At 38.4% G+C, this 17577-nt stretch overlaps 1 protein-coding gene across 5 annotated transcripts in view; it reads left to right on the top strand.

Annotated features, from left to right (window-relative positions):
* The window catches only part of HYDIN (HYDIN axonemal central pair apparatus protein), a 444836-nt gene that overhangs the window by 165915 nt on the left and 261344 nt on the right, over positions 1 to 17577 (top strand). For all 5 annotated transcript variants that reach the window (XM_074406071.1, XM_074406078.1, XM_074406094.1 and 2 more), the window contains 2 exons: positions 2814 to 3037; positions 12149 to 12216. In XM_074406071.1, the coding sequence (XP_074262172.1) occupies positions 2814 to 3037; positions 12149 to 12216 (292 nt within the window). The remainder of the gene's footprint in view (positions 1 to 2813; positions 3038 to 12148; positions 12217 to 17577) is intronic.

Consider the following 17577-nt stretch of genomic DNA (forward strand, 5'->3'; position numbering starts at 1 on the left):
TCATTGCATTTCTCTTTCAATTTATTGCATTACCTACTTGAGACAAATTTGAATAACTAGCTATTGCCCTTAGTCATTGCTGAGCATAGCAGATACGTAAAGAATAAACCATAACCCCAAGAGTATACCCTATTCCCCAGTGTAATTAAGAAGGAAAACAAATGAGAGGCAAAGTTTGATTATAAATTTTCTTCTCTCCAAGGAACTAGACCTCAAGGGAAAGACGATTATCAGTAATCAGAAGGCCTCTGAATTGTGCCCCAAAACTATTGCTGGTTTCTATATTCATAAGTAGGTGCTTATTTGTTAGGAGGAGAAGAATGATGTCATCTTCTTAAAAATGGAGGGATTCTTACTGTACAGAAAATATGGGCAAAACATTTCTGCTAACCAAAAAAACTAAAAGGCAATCCATGCATCTTCTCAAAAAGAAGAACAGGGTCCTCTAAGTTACCACTAATGCCTTCATTTTGTCTTCATGTTACCACTAGTATATATTAGTCACTTCTTAAGCACAGGTAAGATTTAAACCCATTCTGTTTGGCACTGGGGATATAAATAGCAGTCACTGACTATGTGTGCTGGCTCACGTCTGTAATCCCAGTGCTTTGGGAGGCTGAGGCAGAAGGATCACTTGCATCCAGGAGTTTGAGACCAGCCTGGGCAATATAGTAAGACCCCCTCTCTACAAAAAGCCCACAAAAATCAGCTGGGTGTGGTGGCACATACCCATAGCCCCAGATACTCGTAAGGCAGAGGCAGGAGGATTGCTTGAACCCAGAAGTTAAGGGTTACAGGGGGCTATAATGGCAGCACTGCACTCCAGCCTGAACACAGAGCCAGACCCTGTCTCTTAAAAAGCAAAAAAAAAAAAAAACAAAAACATAACAGCCTCTGTCATTTTTCAGCAATATTTGCCAAACACAATTCTAAAAATTACTGAAGTTAATAAATTTAATTTTATAGCAATATGAGAAGTTATTAGTACTTAAATTTTATGGATCGGGAAACTGGGGCACAGAGAAACTAAGTAGATTGTCCGAGGCTTCAGAGCTAGTAAGTCAATGGCAGAGCTGAAGTTTGAACCCAGGCAATTTGGCTGCAGAGTCGCTGGCCATAATCACTTTTCTGCGTGGTCTCTTTAAAAGGAATGAAGGGTGAAGCCTGGTTCCTACTAGCAGGGAGCTTAGAATGAGGGAGGTGGGAAACATAAAAAGATGAATAAAATAGCAGGCAGCAATTTTTTATGCTTCTATTTTGGTGCATTGTCCATCTTCTCTTGGCAGAAGAGACTGTCTTCCTCTGCAGAGGCTGCTGACTCTTTCTCCCTACTGTATGTTCTGGATGCCCTCTTCCCTGCAACCTGAGCCCCCTGAACTCATCCTTCTTGGCATCCACTAAGACCCTATTCCCTTAGTTACCAAGCTCTCTTCTCTTACAACAACGGGAAGCACTTTGGTGAGGGCTTCCTCTAGGCTGAGCACTGAGTCTGCATTATCTCATTTCTTACAAATATGCCGTCTCCCCTACAGTACCTCCCCAAAGCCTTGCCACTCCTATTCTCACCTTTCACCACTCAGCTTCTCAAAACAGGAATCTAAAATACTCAACCACTATTTCCTGTGCACCCACTCAATCCCCTAAACATTTGTCCTCTGGATTCTGCAATCATGCCCCATTGGAATTACTCTCTTCCTCAAGGTAAGGGATGATAATAACCTCTAACTAAAAATCACAAATCTATAACCTTTGCTCCGAACTTACTCTCCTGACATCTGTTCCCAATTGACTTCTGGGGATCCTCCTCCCTCAGCTTCCAGGTTCCTGACACACTTCACATTTGCCTGTTATCCTTCTGAAAGTTTCTTTGAGATCTCTCATGCTCTTTGTCCTCCAAAGCCTTAAGTGTAGGTTGAGGATGGTTCCTATATAAATTAGGAAAACATGCTGTTCACCCTGTATGTGTAAGGACAGCATTGGCAAGGATTAGAGGTGGTGTCTTTGGAGGCCAGGATAGAACAACATGGCTGTAGTGCAGGTTCATACACAAGAATTGTAGGGGCAGTAGACTGAGCCATGGAGGATCTGAATGTCATGAGTGATGAAGGAGCTCAGGCATGAGCTCTTCACATGCACACACTAAACCCAGTGTGCGACCACATATGGGCAGTAGCATGCTTCCAGAACACTAGAATATAGGAATATAACTTTTTTATAGTAAAACAGTTGCTTGCATAAGAATCTCAAAACAATCATCCATCCAGTAGAATCTGAGATGAAAGTATCTCAATAGGACAAAATCTGATAGCATAACAAAGAGAACCCCTGTCATGTGGAATCCACAATGATGTCTCATTTACCTTCTTCAAGCTACGTTATAAACATAGGTACAGGTAATTCTCACTCTGCTATTCTAACTTGCTTTTTAAGTATGTAGCTTAACCTCAACCTTCTCATGCCTATAAGAGAAATACTTTCCCTTGGTTACTTTGTAGAGAGTAGCAAAAAAGTAGGTATTTTAAGGCTCTTCACGATATATGTGATAATGGTCAGTCTCTGTAGCACAAGCATAATATATATGACTAATTTCATTTTAAAGAAGAAACTAAAAATGTAAAATTACTTTCTGGCTTGGGAGTTCCGTCTGCAAACATTCAAGGCATCAGACCGTTCATTTGTCCCGGAGCATTCTTCTTTTGCCCTTAATTCCCACAACTTTCCCTTTGTTGGTATTAAACAGTACAGACACATGCTTATATGAAAATGGGTCGAAAGTCCAGTGACCTTCACATTCTTGCCTTTTATTGATATAGGCGATACTGTACAACAAAGGCAGCATCGACGCTCTCTTCAGCGTGGCCCCTCCAACTTCACCTTTGGGGGCCTGCTTTGTTTTCAGTCCTAAGGAAGGCATCATTGAACCAAGTGGAGTCCAAGCTCTCCAGATCTCCTTCAGTTCTGCCATCCTGGGAAACTTTGAAGAAGAGTTCCTGGTCGATATCAATGGGTCACCTGAGCCTGTGAAACTGACCATTAGGTAAGGTACATTTGTAACTAATGTAGAAACTAACTGAAGTTTTGACCTATTGCCTTTTTAAGCTTTTTAAGTAGATCCTGTCTTGAATGTTCATAACTATCTCTGTTGTTAAGAACACATCAGCCTAACAGAGTGTGTTGACAGTTCCCTAGTGAACATATATAAATTATTACAATATAGATACAGATGCTGTTTGGAGATCTAGGTTTTCTACAAGTTATTATCGTATAAAATAAGGATTTAGATATTAAACTAGCTTCTAGTTACTCTCTATGTCTTAGGATGTTTAGAGAAAATAATTATTACAGTAGCTCCTGAATAAAATCATCTTAGGTAAGTTTTGGCCATTATCACAGTTTCTTTTGTTCTTATTTTAAGGAAATTATTTACATGATCTCACTATCATCTCTCCAAGCATTGTAAACACATTTCTGTGGCTGTTTGGATTCCCACAGCAGCAGGTTGTTAATTACCATGGCATTTTCTCTTATTCTGCTGACTGCTAGCAAGACTTCCCTCCATCTATAAGCTGAGGTATCCCTTGGGGCAAGACCTGGGGATAACATAGAAAAGAGATACAGACATATGACCTGAAGGATCCAAGGAAAATGTACTGATTTCATGATACCTACTATACATTCAGAATCTCAAGATTAGCTGAAAGGTGATTACTATTTATTCTCAAACTCTTCCACCTAAGTGTCCCTGTTATTCACTGAATTGTTTCCCCCAGTATTTATATGTTGAAGTCCTAACACCCAGTACCTCAGAATATGACTCTTCTTGGACATAGGGCCTTTAAAGAGGTAATTAAGGCAAAATGAGGTCAAATGGGTGGACTTTAATCCAATATGATTGGTGTCCTTATAGGGAGAGAACGTTAGGACACACACATAGAAAAGGGCCTTGTGAAAAAATAAAGAGATGCTGAAGAGAGACCCTCAGAAAAAAATAACCCTGCAGTCACCAAGCCTTCTGACAGTGACAGAAATAAACTTCTGTTGTTTAAGCCACCTAGTCTATGGTACTTTGTTATAGCAACCCTAGCAAAGTCACACAACCCCCAACAACTAAGGAGAGTGGATTTGTGTGCCTCAAGGGTTCTGTGGCATGGCCAAAGCAGCCTGTCACAATCATAATCCTTTTCTGTTTCGAGTCCCGAGACTTATCTGAAAACATTCACAAGACATTTACATAATACATGTGTGTTTGTTATAAGAGAAAAAATAAGGATTGTCTTCCAAATATTTGAATGACATTGACTCTTCACAAAGATGTGCCACACTTATCCCAGCCCATGGTTGACATCCTTTGGGTGTGTATACAGTATGAGAAGGATGGAAATACTCTTTCATATTATATGAACTTCAGCCCACTTCTTAACTTCATAACATCTCATCTCTCATGACAAGCAGTGAAGAAGCAGGAAGAACAAAACTTGTGAATGTAACCTTGTCTCCAGTTCACGGATCCTCTGGTCCCATAAGGGCCTTTGATAAGATCCAGCAGATCAACTCTTGGAAGCTTTCTGACTACTGGGCATCAGGAAGTATTGCTTTGAATTATAAATACCTTTAACAACATCTAGTGTCATAAGCAAGCCTTCATACATAAGCAGCAAAGATAAAACCTTTAAGCTCTGTTCTTAAAAACATTTATGATAAAAGGAATAATGGCCCTATCTGTAGGTAGGAAAGTATGGGATGTTAAAGGAGCAGTTTTACTTTTCAGGTGGAGAAAAGAAAGGGAAAATGCTAGCCAAGGAAAGCTAACTGCCCCTCAAGTTTAATAAAAAAGCTTATTCCAATTTCACCTGGCCGTTCCTCATTTTAAGTTTAGGCCTAATAATTAATACTATGTCTTACCATCAACACACATACATAGCTACTCTTTTTAGGAATGAATATGTGTTTTGGATATTTGTTTAATAAATTCTTATTGAGTACCTCCTTCAAGCAAGGTTGTGTATTAGGTGCAGTAACTCGTGTATTTGGGTTTGTTAGACATTCCTGTTGCATGAATACTACTCCCCTCACGTTTGACTCTAAATTATTTATCCAAATTCAGGATTGCCCATTCTCTAAACTGTTCCCTAAACTCACTTAAAAATACATTAAAAGAAATAACAAGGGAATTTAAAAGTGTAGAAAATAGCCATTTAACACAAAGACAGACAGTAATGGAGGAATAGAGGAACAGAAAAGACATGAGACATATAGAAAATAAGTAGCATGAGTCCTGCCCTATCAGCAATTACATTAATTGTCAACATATTAAATACTTTAATTATAAGTTAGAGAATGGCAGAATGAATTAAAACCAAACAAACCAAAAAAAAAAATGATGAATCTATATGCTTTTTACAAGATACTACATTTTAGATCTAAAGATATGAATATGTTGAAACCAAAAGGCTAGAAAAATGTATACCATGCAAACAGCAGCAAAAGAAAGCTAGAGAGGCTATGTTATACCAGACAAAATAGATTTTAAAACAAAAATTGTTACTAAGACAAGGGCATTTTACAAAGATAGTGAATTCATCAAAAAGTTATGACAATTATAAACACACATCTAATAACAGAGCACTAAAATATGTCAAGCACAGACAGAATTGAAGGGAAAATAGACAATTCAGCAAAATGGTAGGGGATGTAAATACCCAATTTTTAATAATATAAAAAAAACAGAAGATTATAAAGGAAATAGTTGAACACTATGAATCTACTAGACCTAACAGACATCTACAGCACACACTACGCAACAGGAATAAAAGAAAGGCCATTACTACCAACCTTACAGAAATTAAAAGGATTAGTGGATAATGCTATGAACAGTTGTATGCCAAAAATTAAATAATGTAGGTCACATGAACAAATTCCTTGAAAGACACAAACTACCAAAACTGACTCAAGAAGAAATAGAAAATCTGAATAAACCTGTAATATATTCTGACCAAAAAGCAAACAAACAAACAAACAAAAAACAGGATCATGTGGCTTCACTGGTTAATTCTACTGAATGTTTGAGAATTGTCATAAATCTTTCACAAACACTTCCAGAAAATGAAAAGGTAGAAACATGTTTTAGCTCATTTTATGAGGCCAATATTATCCTGATACCAAAACCAGATAGAAAAATTACAAGAAAAGAAAGCTAAAAACTCATAACCTTTATGGATTTAGACCCAAAAGTCTTTGTCAAATACTACCAAACCAAATCCAGCAACATGTGAAGAGGATTATACCTCATAACAAGTAGGATTTATCCTAGGAATGAAAGGTTGGCTTAACGTGAAAATCAATCAATGTAATAAGACATATTAATAGAATAAAGGACAAAAACCACATGATTATCACAATAAAAACAGAAAAAGCATTTGCCAAAATTCAACACCCTTCTATGATTTAAAAAAAAAACTTAACAAACTAGGAGTAGGAGGGAACTGCCTTAACATGGCTCAGAGACTGAAATGTGAAACAAATATGAAACTAAAAAACTGTTAGAAGAAAACATAGAGATAGGCCCAGCACAGTGGCTCATACCTATAATCCCAGCACTTTGGGAGGCCAAGATGGGCAGATTACCTGAGGTCAGGAGTTTGAGACCAGCCTGGCCAACATGGTGAAATTGTCTCCACTAAAAAAAAATTGGCCAGGCATGGTGATGCGTGGCTGTAATTCCAGCTACTTGGGAGGCTAAAGCAGAAGAATCACTTCAACCCAGAAGGCGGAGGCTGCAATGAGCCAAAATTGTGCCACTGCACTCCAGCCTGGGCGACAGAGTGAGACTCTGTTTCAAAAATAAAAAGGGATCAATATGTATATCCAAAAACCAAATGAGCAATAGTTTTCAGATATCAGCACCTAAGCACAAGCAACCAAAGAGAAAATAAATTAGACTTCATCAGAATGCAAAAAAATTTGTGCTTCAAAGGGGATACTATCAAGAAAGTGAAAAGACAACCTACAGAAAGGGAGAGAGTATTTGCAACTCATATATCTGATAAGGGACAAGAAATTATTGGACAATTTTAACTCAATAAATAATCTAATTTAAAAATGGAGAAAACATTTAAGCAGACATTTCTCCAAAGGAGATATACAAAAGGCTAATAACACATGAAAAGACTGTCAGCATCTTTAATCCTCAGGGAGACGTAAATCAAAACCCCACAGTGAGATACTACTTCACGCTCACTTGGATGGCAATACTTTTAAGATGAGAAATAGAAGTTTCCCTTTTTCTGCCTTTTAGGTCCCAAAGTGCGAAAGTAAAATTAGGGTTACTCAAACACAAGCACTGCAATACTGTGACAGTTGATCTGATAACCAAGACAGCTTCTAAGTGCCTCAAGAGGGGGTGGCATATGCAGTGTCAATACACTGGACAAAAGGGTGATTCAAGGCCCAGGCTGGACAGAGATGGATGACACAAGACTTCATCACACCACTCAAAATGACAGTCACTTCACAATGTATGAGTGATTTCGTTCTGGAAATTTTTCATTTAATATTTTTGGACCGTGTTGACCATACGTAAACAAACAAAAAACAGGATCAAGTGTCTTCACTGGTGAATTCTACTGAATGTTTAATGAAGAACTGTCATAAATCTTTCACAAACTCTTCCAAAAAAATGAAAGGGTGGAAACACTTTTCAACTCATTTTATGAGGCCAATATTACCCTGTTCCCAAAACCAGACAGAAACAACAGGAAATCAAAACTACAGATGAGGAACTACTGTAAGTGTTGGTGAAAAGGTGGAGGAATGAGGACCCCTATACACTGATGGGAATGTAAGACATGGCAGCCACTTTAGAAAATGGTTTATCAGTATCTCTAACAGGTAAACACGGAGTTACCGTGTGACCAGCAATTCCACTCCTAGGTATATACCTAGAAGGACTGAAAGCATGTGTTCACACAAAAACTTGTACATGACTGCTTATAACAGTATCATTCATAGTAGCCAAAGATAAATGCAATGTGGTATATCCATACAATGGGATGTTATTTGACCATAAAAAGGAATGGAAAAGAAATGAGGCACTGATACATGTCACAGCATGGTAGCATGGATGAGCCTTGCTACCATGGTGTTTTGTGATGGCTTCTTTCACTTGTCATAATGTTTTCAAGGTTTGTAATGGATGAATGTTGTTTTCAAGGTTTATAATGGTGTCATAAATGGCTGAACCTTGAAAACATTATGAGAAGTGAAAGAAGTCAGTCACAAAAAAAACAACACATTACATTTCATTTATATGAAATGTTTAAAATAGGCCTGTGACTATTTTAATGTGACTTAGATATGGTCACATTAATTCTCACAGGGATTCAGAATGTTTGGACAGGTCTATGCCAAGGTTGTACCATAAATCTGTGCAGGGGTCTGTTAAAATTATAATTTTAAAGACGAGAGAGAATGAATCAATTATTACAATATGTAAGTGAGACAAGTTGAATACAAAATATGTGCTATGCTTCACGTATGTAAATGTAGGAGAGGGGAAAACTGCTCACAGGTAATTTTAAAATGAATTCACATATGTAAAAATAGGAGAGGAGAAAACTGCTCACAGGTAATTTTAAAAATCAGATTCATTGTACAGCATTTTTCATCCAACCACTGAAAATACTGTGTCAAGTAATTGAAAGAGTAAATAGAAAGAGTGAAAATATAATATTTGTTCTGATCTTTCAAGGCATACTAGCTAAAATACTAGCTTATGTGGTATTGAGAAATGAGTACCTGGCAATAAAAAAGTAAGAAGGAAAATTCCAGAACCTCTGGCATTAACTAGATGGGATTGTTCAGCCACAGTTCCCTCAGTTACATGTACCTTTGAGCAAGTGTCACATATCTCTGGCTGTTTAAACTTCTGCGCTGATTAAATGTCTGCTTTGTTAAAACGTTTTTTTTAACTTCTTTCCTACTTTCTTTGGTATCTTGTGCACGTCAGACACTTTTGATCTGTTTGCTACTTTGGTCCCTAAAAGCTTCTTTTAAAAGTTAAGCAGATAGCCTATGGACCTGTTTGTTGATTTCATTCTCAACTGGATCTTAATTCCTGGCTGAGTCCCAACCACTCCCCTTAAAACCACTTCAGATCATTAGCAAGATACACTAAATGCTCATGAGAAAATAAGTCTCAAAACCTTTTGTCTTGAAGCTTTGCTGTGATTACACTAAGGCACCAACATATTCTGCATGGTATGACACACTCACACCACCGCCATCTGGAGCTTGGTGAATTAGAAGGTTCTTACTTGGTGTGTTTTCTGGTATCTGTGTGTCTATAACATTTAAGTTTTGCCACACAGATGGGACATTTTTCGTTTTTACCTTTGACCTACAGATAAAGACATGGACTATGGAGAAAAATAATTATTGCTCTGAAGGTAAACGAGATACCTGAATAGATTAGTTTTCTTTTGCTGTTTTAACAAATTTTCACAAATTTAGTAGCTTAAAACAGCACATGCTTAATATTTTACAGTTCTGTAGACTTGATACAGGTCTTACTGGGTTAAAATCAGCGTTGGCAGGGCGGTGTTTCCTTCTCAAGGCTCTAGAGGGAACCCATTTCCTAACCCGTTTTGGGTTCCTAAGGCTGCTCACATTCCTTGGTTCATGGTTTCCTTCTTCTGTGTTCAAAGCCAGGTTGAGTTCTCAGATTGCAGCACTCTGACCTCCTCTTCTGTCTCTCTCCTCTATTTGTTTTTTTTTTGTTTTGTTTTGTTTGAGACAGAGTCTTGCACTGTAGCCCAGGCTGTAGTGCAGTGGCACAATCTCAGCTCACTGTAATCTCCACCTCCTGGGTTCAAGTAATTCTCCTGCCTCAGCCTCCGAAGTAGCTGGGACTACAGGCATGTGCAACCATGGCCAGCTAATTTTTTTTTTCTTGAGACGAAGTTTCACTATTGTTACCCAAGCTGGAGTGCAATGGCGCGATCTCGGCTCACTGCAACCTCCGCCTCCTGGATTCAGGCAATTCTCCTGCCTCAGGCTCCTGAGTAGCTGGGACTACAGGCGTGCACCACCATGCCCAGCTAATTTTTTGTATTTTTAGTTGAGATGGGGTTTCACCATATTGGCCAGGATGATCTCAATCTCCTGACCTCATGATCCACCTGCCTCGGCCTCCCAAAGTGCTGGGATTATAGGTGTGAGCCACCATGCCTGGCTCCCTCCTCTTTTTTTTTTTTTTAATTTTACTTTAAGTTCTAGGGTACATGTGTAGATCTCGCAGGATCGTTACATAGGTATACACATGCCATGGTGGTTTGCTGCCTCTATTCCCCCTGTCACCTATATTAGATGTTTCTCCTAATGTTATCCCTCCCCCCCACCCTCCCCACTCCCTGCTATCCCTCCCCTAGCTCCCACCCCCAACAGACCCCAATATGTGATGTTCCCCTCCCTGTGTCTATGTATTGTCACTGTTCAACACCCACTTATGAGTGAGAACATGCGGTGTTTGGTTTTCTGTTCTTGTGTCAGTTTGCTGAGATGATGGTTTCCAGATTCATCCATGTCCCTGCAAAGGACATTAACTCATCCTTTTTTATGGCTGCACAGTATTCCATGGTGTATATGTGTCACATTTTTTAAAATCCAGTCTATGTTTGATGGGCATTTGGGTTGGTTCCAAGTCTTTGCTATTGTTAACAGTGCTGCAATGAACATATGTGTGCCTGTGTCCTTATAATATATCAATTTATAGTCCTTTGGATATATACCTAGTAATGGAATTTGTGGGTCAAATAGTATTTCTATTTCTAGATCCTTGAGGAATTGCCACACTGTCTTTCACAATGGTTGAACTAATTTACACTCCCACCAAGAGTGTAAAAGCATTCCTATTTCTCCACATCCTCTCCAGCATCTGTTGTCTCCAGATTTTTTAATGATCACCATTCTAACTGGCATGAGATGGTATCCCAATGTGGTTTTGATTTGCATTTCTCTAATGACCAGTAATGATGAGCATTTTTTCATATGTTTGTGGGCCACATAAATGTCTTCCTTTGAAAAGTGTCTGTTCATATCTTTTGCCCACTCTTTGATGGGGTTGTTTGTTTTTTTCTTGTATATTTGTTTTAGTTCTTTGTAGATTCTAGATATTAACCCTCTGTCAGATGGGTAACTTGCAAAAATTTTTTCCCATTCTGTTGGTGCTGGTTCACTCTAATGATTGTTTCTTTTGCTGTGCAGAAGCTCTAGAGTTTAATTAGATCCCATTTGTCTATTTTGGCTTCTCTCCTCTATTTTTAAAAATCACCGTTGTGGTTACAATGGGCCTACCAGGATAAGACAGAATAACCTCCCTATCTTAAATTCAGTTAATTAGCAACTCTAATTTCATCTGCTACCTTAATTTCTCTTTGCCGTGTAACCTAATGCATTCAAAGGTTCTGGAAATTAGGACATAGAGATCTCTGGGAGCCATTATTCTACCTACCATACCTGCTAAGCTAGAAGTTATAGAATCTCTCTATTACTTATTCTCTCTATTCACTGAGAGAGAAGTAGAATCAATATTTAGAGTAAAAGGTTGTTCAGTGTCACCTAGTCCAGTCCTCTCTTTTGTACATGAAGAAGAGAAACAGAAGCTGATTAAGTAGCTGGCCAACATCACAGTGAGTAAATGTCAGTGGTAAGAATGGAATTAGAACAGTTTATATGAAAGCATAAACAGGGATTACTAGTATTAAGGATAGTCTTTCATGTGTGTTACATGATTAGACCTATAATTTTTATTTCTCAACATGTTAATAACTTTACATGATATGTGTCTAATTCAAAATAACAACATATTGTACCATTGTTTTGTGATCCACCTGCTCTGGCTCTCACCCATTCATTGGTAGAAATAAGATAAGTTAACCACAGGATTGTTTGCCAAAACCAAGGTTTGAATCATGAAAAAGAATTTTAAGAACCACTGTGATAGACCACCGTGTCATCCTTTCTTTAAATCCTAGATACTGTAATTGATTGAATGGCAAGTTATGGTTTTTGTACTTAGTCTTGCCCCACTTCCTGATTGTGAGTGATTCACTGGATTCTCTCCCTCTTCTCCACCTTGTTTCCCTACTTCCAGAGGCTGTGTCATTGGACCAACCTTCCATTTTAATGTTCCGGCTCTGCACTTTGGTGATGTTTCCTTTGGTGAGTAATTTTCCATTTTAAATTAGAAATCGAATAGAATTCCTTCTCTCCACATGGAAGAAAGAAGGTTTACAAAGAACCCCACTTCCACAGCACTGGAATACAAAGCCCAGCACAAGGACGTTCAAAACATGTGCCCTATATCTCATTGCCCTGCATGAGAAACAGTTCACATAACCGTCCCAAGTCAGTTACCCCAAGAAATCTCATACCAATTCATTGTTTGGATTCTACTCTATTGTTCAGTTCTGAAATGTTAATGTAAATGCTATATACCAGTGGTAAGACCATTATTGAGCTCCACGAATATCTGAAACTCTTTTATCTAAAAGTCAGACCCTTAAAAAACATCAAGGCCCCTAATATAGTACAGTTCAATAAAATATGGCAAAGGAGAAGATGCCAAGATGCCACTGATTTCCCCAAAATGCTATTTCGCTTTGAAGTATCTACACTTTCCAGTGAATACCAGTGACCATAAATACATCACAAACTCAGGAGTTTTAAAGTACAGGTATTGGTTTTTATAAAGGGGCTACTTCTAACATGAATAACTTCATTTAATGTGCTCCAAGTTGAGTAGTAGATATCACTAGTGATTTCTAGTTACAGTTTTAACAGTGGTGTCAGCAGAAGCCAGATTGTGGTAAGATTAAAAAAATTGTAAAGATACTCAAAGTAATATATATTTGGCAGAGTGCAGTCACTCTCTTAACTCTACCTATCAGACAGATTTTGTTTATAAGAAATTATCATCACTGGCTAAAGAGTTTTTATGGTAGCTCTGTAATTTAAAAAGAAATACATTTATTTTGAACATTCGATATGTTCCTTTTGCATGATCCTTAAATGGAGCATGAGTTGTAGATCCTAGATGTGGCTGTTCAGTCCCCATCTATTACCTACCCTCATTCTACACAGCTTGGCAGCTGTGCCTCTCCTACACTGGCATAAGACTAGAGATTTATACACACAGTGGATGAGCCGAAGGATGTATGGATTGATTGCTGGACCCCAGGTGTAGCTGAGAGGAGGAGTATTGTATTGATATCAAGGACTTAAGTACAAGTCAGCATCACAAATTGTGAGACTCCTCCATGCCTTATCTGTCTCCTCCACTTGAGCTCCCCAAACACTGACAGGCATAAAACTTACACACTGACAATTAACTAATGTTGAGAAATTCATCCAGAATGTAGCACTGAAAGCCAAAGAGTTGAACTATATGAAAGGGAAATAAAGCGACATGGAATATAGATTTGATTTAAAAGTTCTAACATGTATCTAATAGAAATTCTAGATGGAGAAAGAATGAAAATGGCCAAAGAGCAATATTTGAAGAAATGGTGGCTGAGAAATTTTAAACTGAAGAAAAACATTTGTACTTATAATGCATAGCCGGATGCTCCTTCAATTCTGTGGTTCCATCATAGGTAGTGTGTAACTTCCATGTCTTGGTCAAGATATCTGCCCTAACCTTAGCCATCATACTCAATTCCAGCCAGCAGAGAGGAGGAAGAGACAGGAAAAGGGTACACCCCTTCCCTTTAAGGACACTTCCTAGAAGTTGCACACACCATATATGGTTATATCCCATTGGTGAGTACTTAGTTGTGTGACCACAAGCAAGCTGCACATAAGGCTGGGAAATACAGCCTCATTCTGGGTGGCCACATTCACAACCAAAATTTAGGGATTTTGTTACTTCCTGAAGAAGGTAAAGGATAGTGGGAGAAAACCAGCAATTTTGTGGTAACTTAGCAAATCTGGGCAACATCAATTAAGAAACAGCCAGGCATAGTAGCTCACATCTATAATCTTGGCACTTTGGGAGGCCAAGGTGGGAGGACTGCCTGAGCCCAGGAGTTCAAGACCAGCCCAGACAACATAGCAAGATCCCATCTCTACAAAAAATAAAATAATCAACTGGGTGTAGTGGTACATACCTGTAGCCCCAGCTACTTAAGAGGCTGAAGCAAGAGGATCGCTTGAGCCCAGGAGATAGAGGCCACAGGGAGCTGTGATTGCACCATTGCACTCCAGCCTAGGCAAAAGAGCAAGACCCTGTCTCTAAACAACAACAACAACAACAAACCCTCATAACTCTCATTTAGAACCAGGAAAGAAATAAAATTGCAGATATTTAAGGCAATAAAAACAGATAAGAGAATGCTATATACAACTCCATAAAACAATAGGAGAAATGGATGAGTTGGGGAAAATTATGTTATTAAAATTGCCACAAGAAGTAGAAAACCTCAATAGAAAAGTAATCACAAAATAAACTGGAGAAGAAGTCAAGTATCTACCCCTGAACAAAAGGCACTAGGTCAAACAGTTTTACAAGTGAGTTCTACTAAATGGTGAAGAAATGGATGTATCTCACATCACGGAAATATGTAGAAAGCTATTAACTCATTTTAGGAGACAAATATATTCACAGTAAAATAACACAAGAAAAGAAAAGTATAGCCCAATCTCACTTATGAACTTTGATTATAAAGCATTAGCAAATCACATACATAGAGATGTATTTTTAAAATTACATCATGATTAAGTAGGATTTATCCCAGAAATGCAAAAATGGTTTAATAACAGGAAATCCAGTCATGTAATTTACCACAATTTATATCATCTCAGTTCATGCTGAGAAAAATATTCCACAGACTCCAACACTTATTCATAATTTTTTAAAAATTCTTAGAAAACTAGGAGGAGGGAAATTCCTTTGTATGATGAATGAAAAATAGAAAGAAAGCCTATAGTGGGAAAATGTATTTAATAGGGACCTTTATTTATTCATTTAGTAACCTTCATTTAGTAATAATCATTTAGCTGTGTTCTGGACACTATTCTGGGGACTGGGATATTGCAATTAAATGTTGAAAGCATTCTTACTCATTTTCAGAGGCAAAAGAAACAAAAACCTATTGTCAAGGTATCATACAACATTGTCCTGGAGGTCCTAGCCAATGTGATAAGGAAATAAAAGATACATAGTTGAAAAGAAAAAAGCCAAAACTATCATGGTTTATAGAATGTGTTATTCTCTACCTGGAAAAACTGTGGTAGTTAACTCACAGAGCATTCGAATTTACAAGAGTTTAGTAATGTATTCAAACAAAATATTATTAAAAAGTATTTCTTTAACATATCAGCAATGGTTAACTGGAAAATATAGAAAAATATCATTTAAGAATATAAAACTATATAATAACCTAACAATAAATGTGCAAACACTACAGGAAGAGGATAATTGGTTAATTCCCTGGGGAAAAATTCACAGAAGAGCCAATAAATTTTTGAAACAAACATCAGTGACTGTGGACTTTATCAGATATGAAAACATACTTTAAAGCATAGGCAAATAGACTAATAGAAACAAAGCCATGACTATAGGGGAATTTACACATGCTCAGTATGAAATTTCAGATCACTTGAGGAATGAAAGTCTTAAACAAGATGCCCAATGTAAAAGCCATGAAGAAAAAGGTTGGTTTCTTTAACCCTTTACCTAGCATTAAGAAAATTTCCAAACAAAAAGATTTCATGAACACAGGAAAAAGACAATGCTTGCAACATAAATAATAGGCAAAGCATTAAAATCAGAATACATGAAGCTTCGGAATACATGAAACTAACTCCTGCCAATCCATGAGGAAAAGTTAAATTATCCAATAGAAAAATTGGCAAAATATAGATGAATAGACATTTATGAATTGGTAAGTGTATGAACAGAATAGAAGGTCTATGAAAGACATTAAAAGATGCTTAATCTAATCATATTATACGTTCTTTGCAAAGAAAATATAAGTCGTTTTATTTTTATTTTTTTTGAGATGGAGTTTCGCTCTTGTTACCCAGGCTGGAGTGCAATGGCACGATCTCGGCTCACCGCAACCTCCGCCTCCTGGGTTCAGGCAATTCTCCTGCCTCAGCCTCCTGAGTAGCTGGGATTATAGGCATGCACCACCATGCCCAGCTAATTTTTTGTATTTTTAGTAGAGATAGGGTTTCACCATGTTGACCAGGATGATCTCGATCTCCTGACCTCGTGATCCATCTGCCTCGGCCTCCCAAAGTGCTGGGATTACAGGCTTGAGCCACCACGCCTGGCCCTGTAAGTCGTTTTTATAATTCATCTAGTGTTTTTCATGCGTTCCCACCCTATCAAGCAAACGTGGCAGGAGTTGGGGAGCACTGAGACACTGGTCTGTGGGTGCCTCGTGAAACTAACCATTTACCCATGTGCCCATTTCTACTGAGATATTGCTGAAACGATGGCTTGTCCTTTCGGCTCCATCAGAGCCGACACTGACTTGGCTTCCATTGACTCCATCCTCCCTAGAGCTAGGCCTGTGCTTCTCCCAGGAGGCTACTGAGCACACTGAAATGTGCTGTAAGTGTAAAATACTACTGATTACATGTTGAAATGATATTTCTGACATATTCGGTTAAATACACCATGTTGTTAAAATTAATGTCACCTCTTTGTGTTTTGCGTTGTATTTCCATTGGACAGTGTTGAGCCAAACTCTCCTCTCCCTTCATAGCTATTGAGGTATGGTTGTCTGGCCTCTTGCGATGGCAGCCTTGTTTCAGACCCATGGCAAGTTCACTGTTCTCAACCCAGCTACCTTCCAGAACCGTGAGTGGGAGGAAGTGGGTGCTGTGTATCCATGTGTAATGGCTGGGTCCTTCTCTAGTCACATGGGAACTGAGATATTCCAGTACTTTCTGCCTAACCATACCATTTTTATCCATAGTTAGCTGCCCCAGGCAGGTATGAGGATGTTCTGTGAAGTGGTCTGCTCTGAGATTCCCAACAAGACAGCCAGGCAGAAGTCCCTCTGCTTCCAGCATCCCCTCAACCTCTTTAGCCACCCTGTCCCTGAGATTCTGGCATGTAAGGGAGACGCCATGATGTACACATCTGGCCACTCACTTACTCTTCTCCTTCCCACACTCCGCTGAGACAAAAGGAGTAGCCTTTCCACTTCCTCTTCCTGTTTACCAGAACTCTCCTATCATCGCCTCCTTTTCCTAAGTGCTTATGCCAAATAAGAGAATAACTCGTGTCCATTTAAAGGCTCTTACTCATTTTCAAAACAGTGACACTGATAACATTATTCTCCATCAGATCTAGAGTGGGGTTTTTGATGTTGGGAGCTCTGAGTCACACTCTAGGTCACACAACCCCAGGTATGCATGCTCCAAGGTTGGATAGGTTTTTCCCTTAACTGTCTTCCAACTGAATCTCCTTTATTAGGTTATCTTTCCTCCAGGAAAGGTTATCATTGGGTAATTTATCCTTAGTTTCCTTGAGCCATAGAAATAAAAATCAACAGCTTTTCCTTATAG

Source organism: Saimiri boliviensis, chromosome 1 (genome assembly GCF_048565385.1).
Source record: "Saimiri boliviensis isolate mSaiBol1 chromosome 1, mSaiBol1.pri, whole genome shotgun sequence".
In the NCBI taxonomy this organism is placed as follows: domain Eukaryota; kingdom Metazoa; phylum Chordata; class Mammalia; order Primates; family Cebidae; genus Saimiri; species Saimiri boliviensis.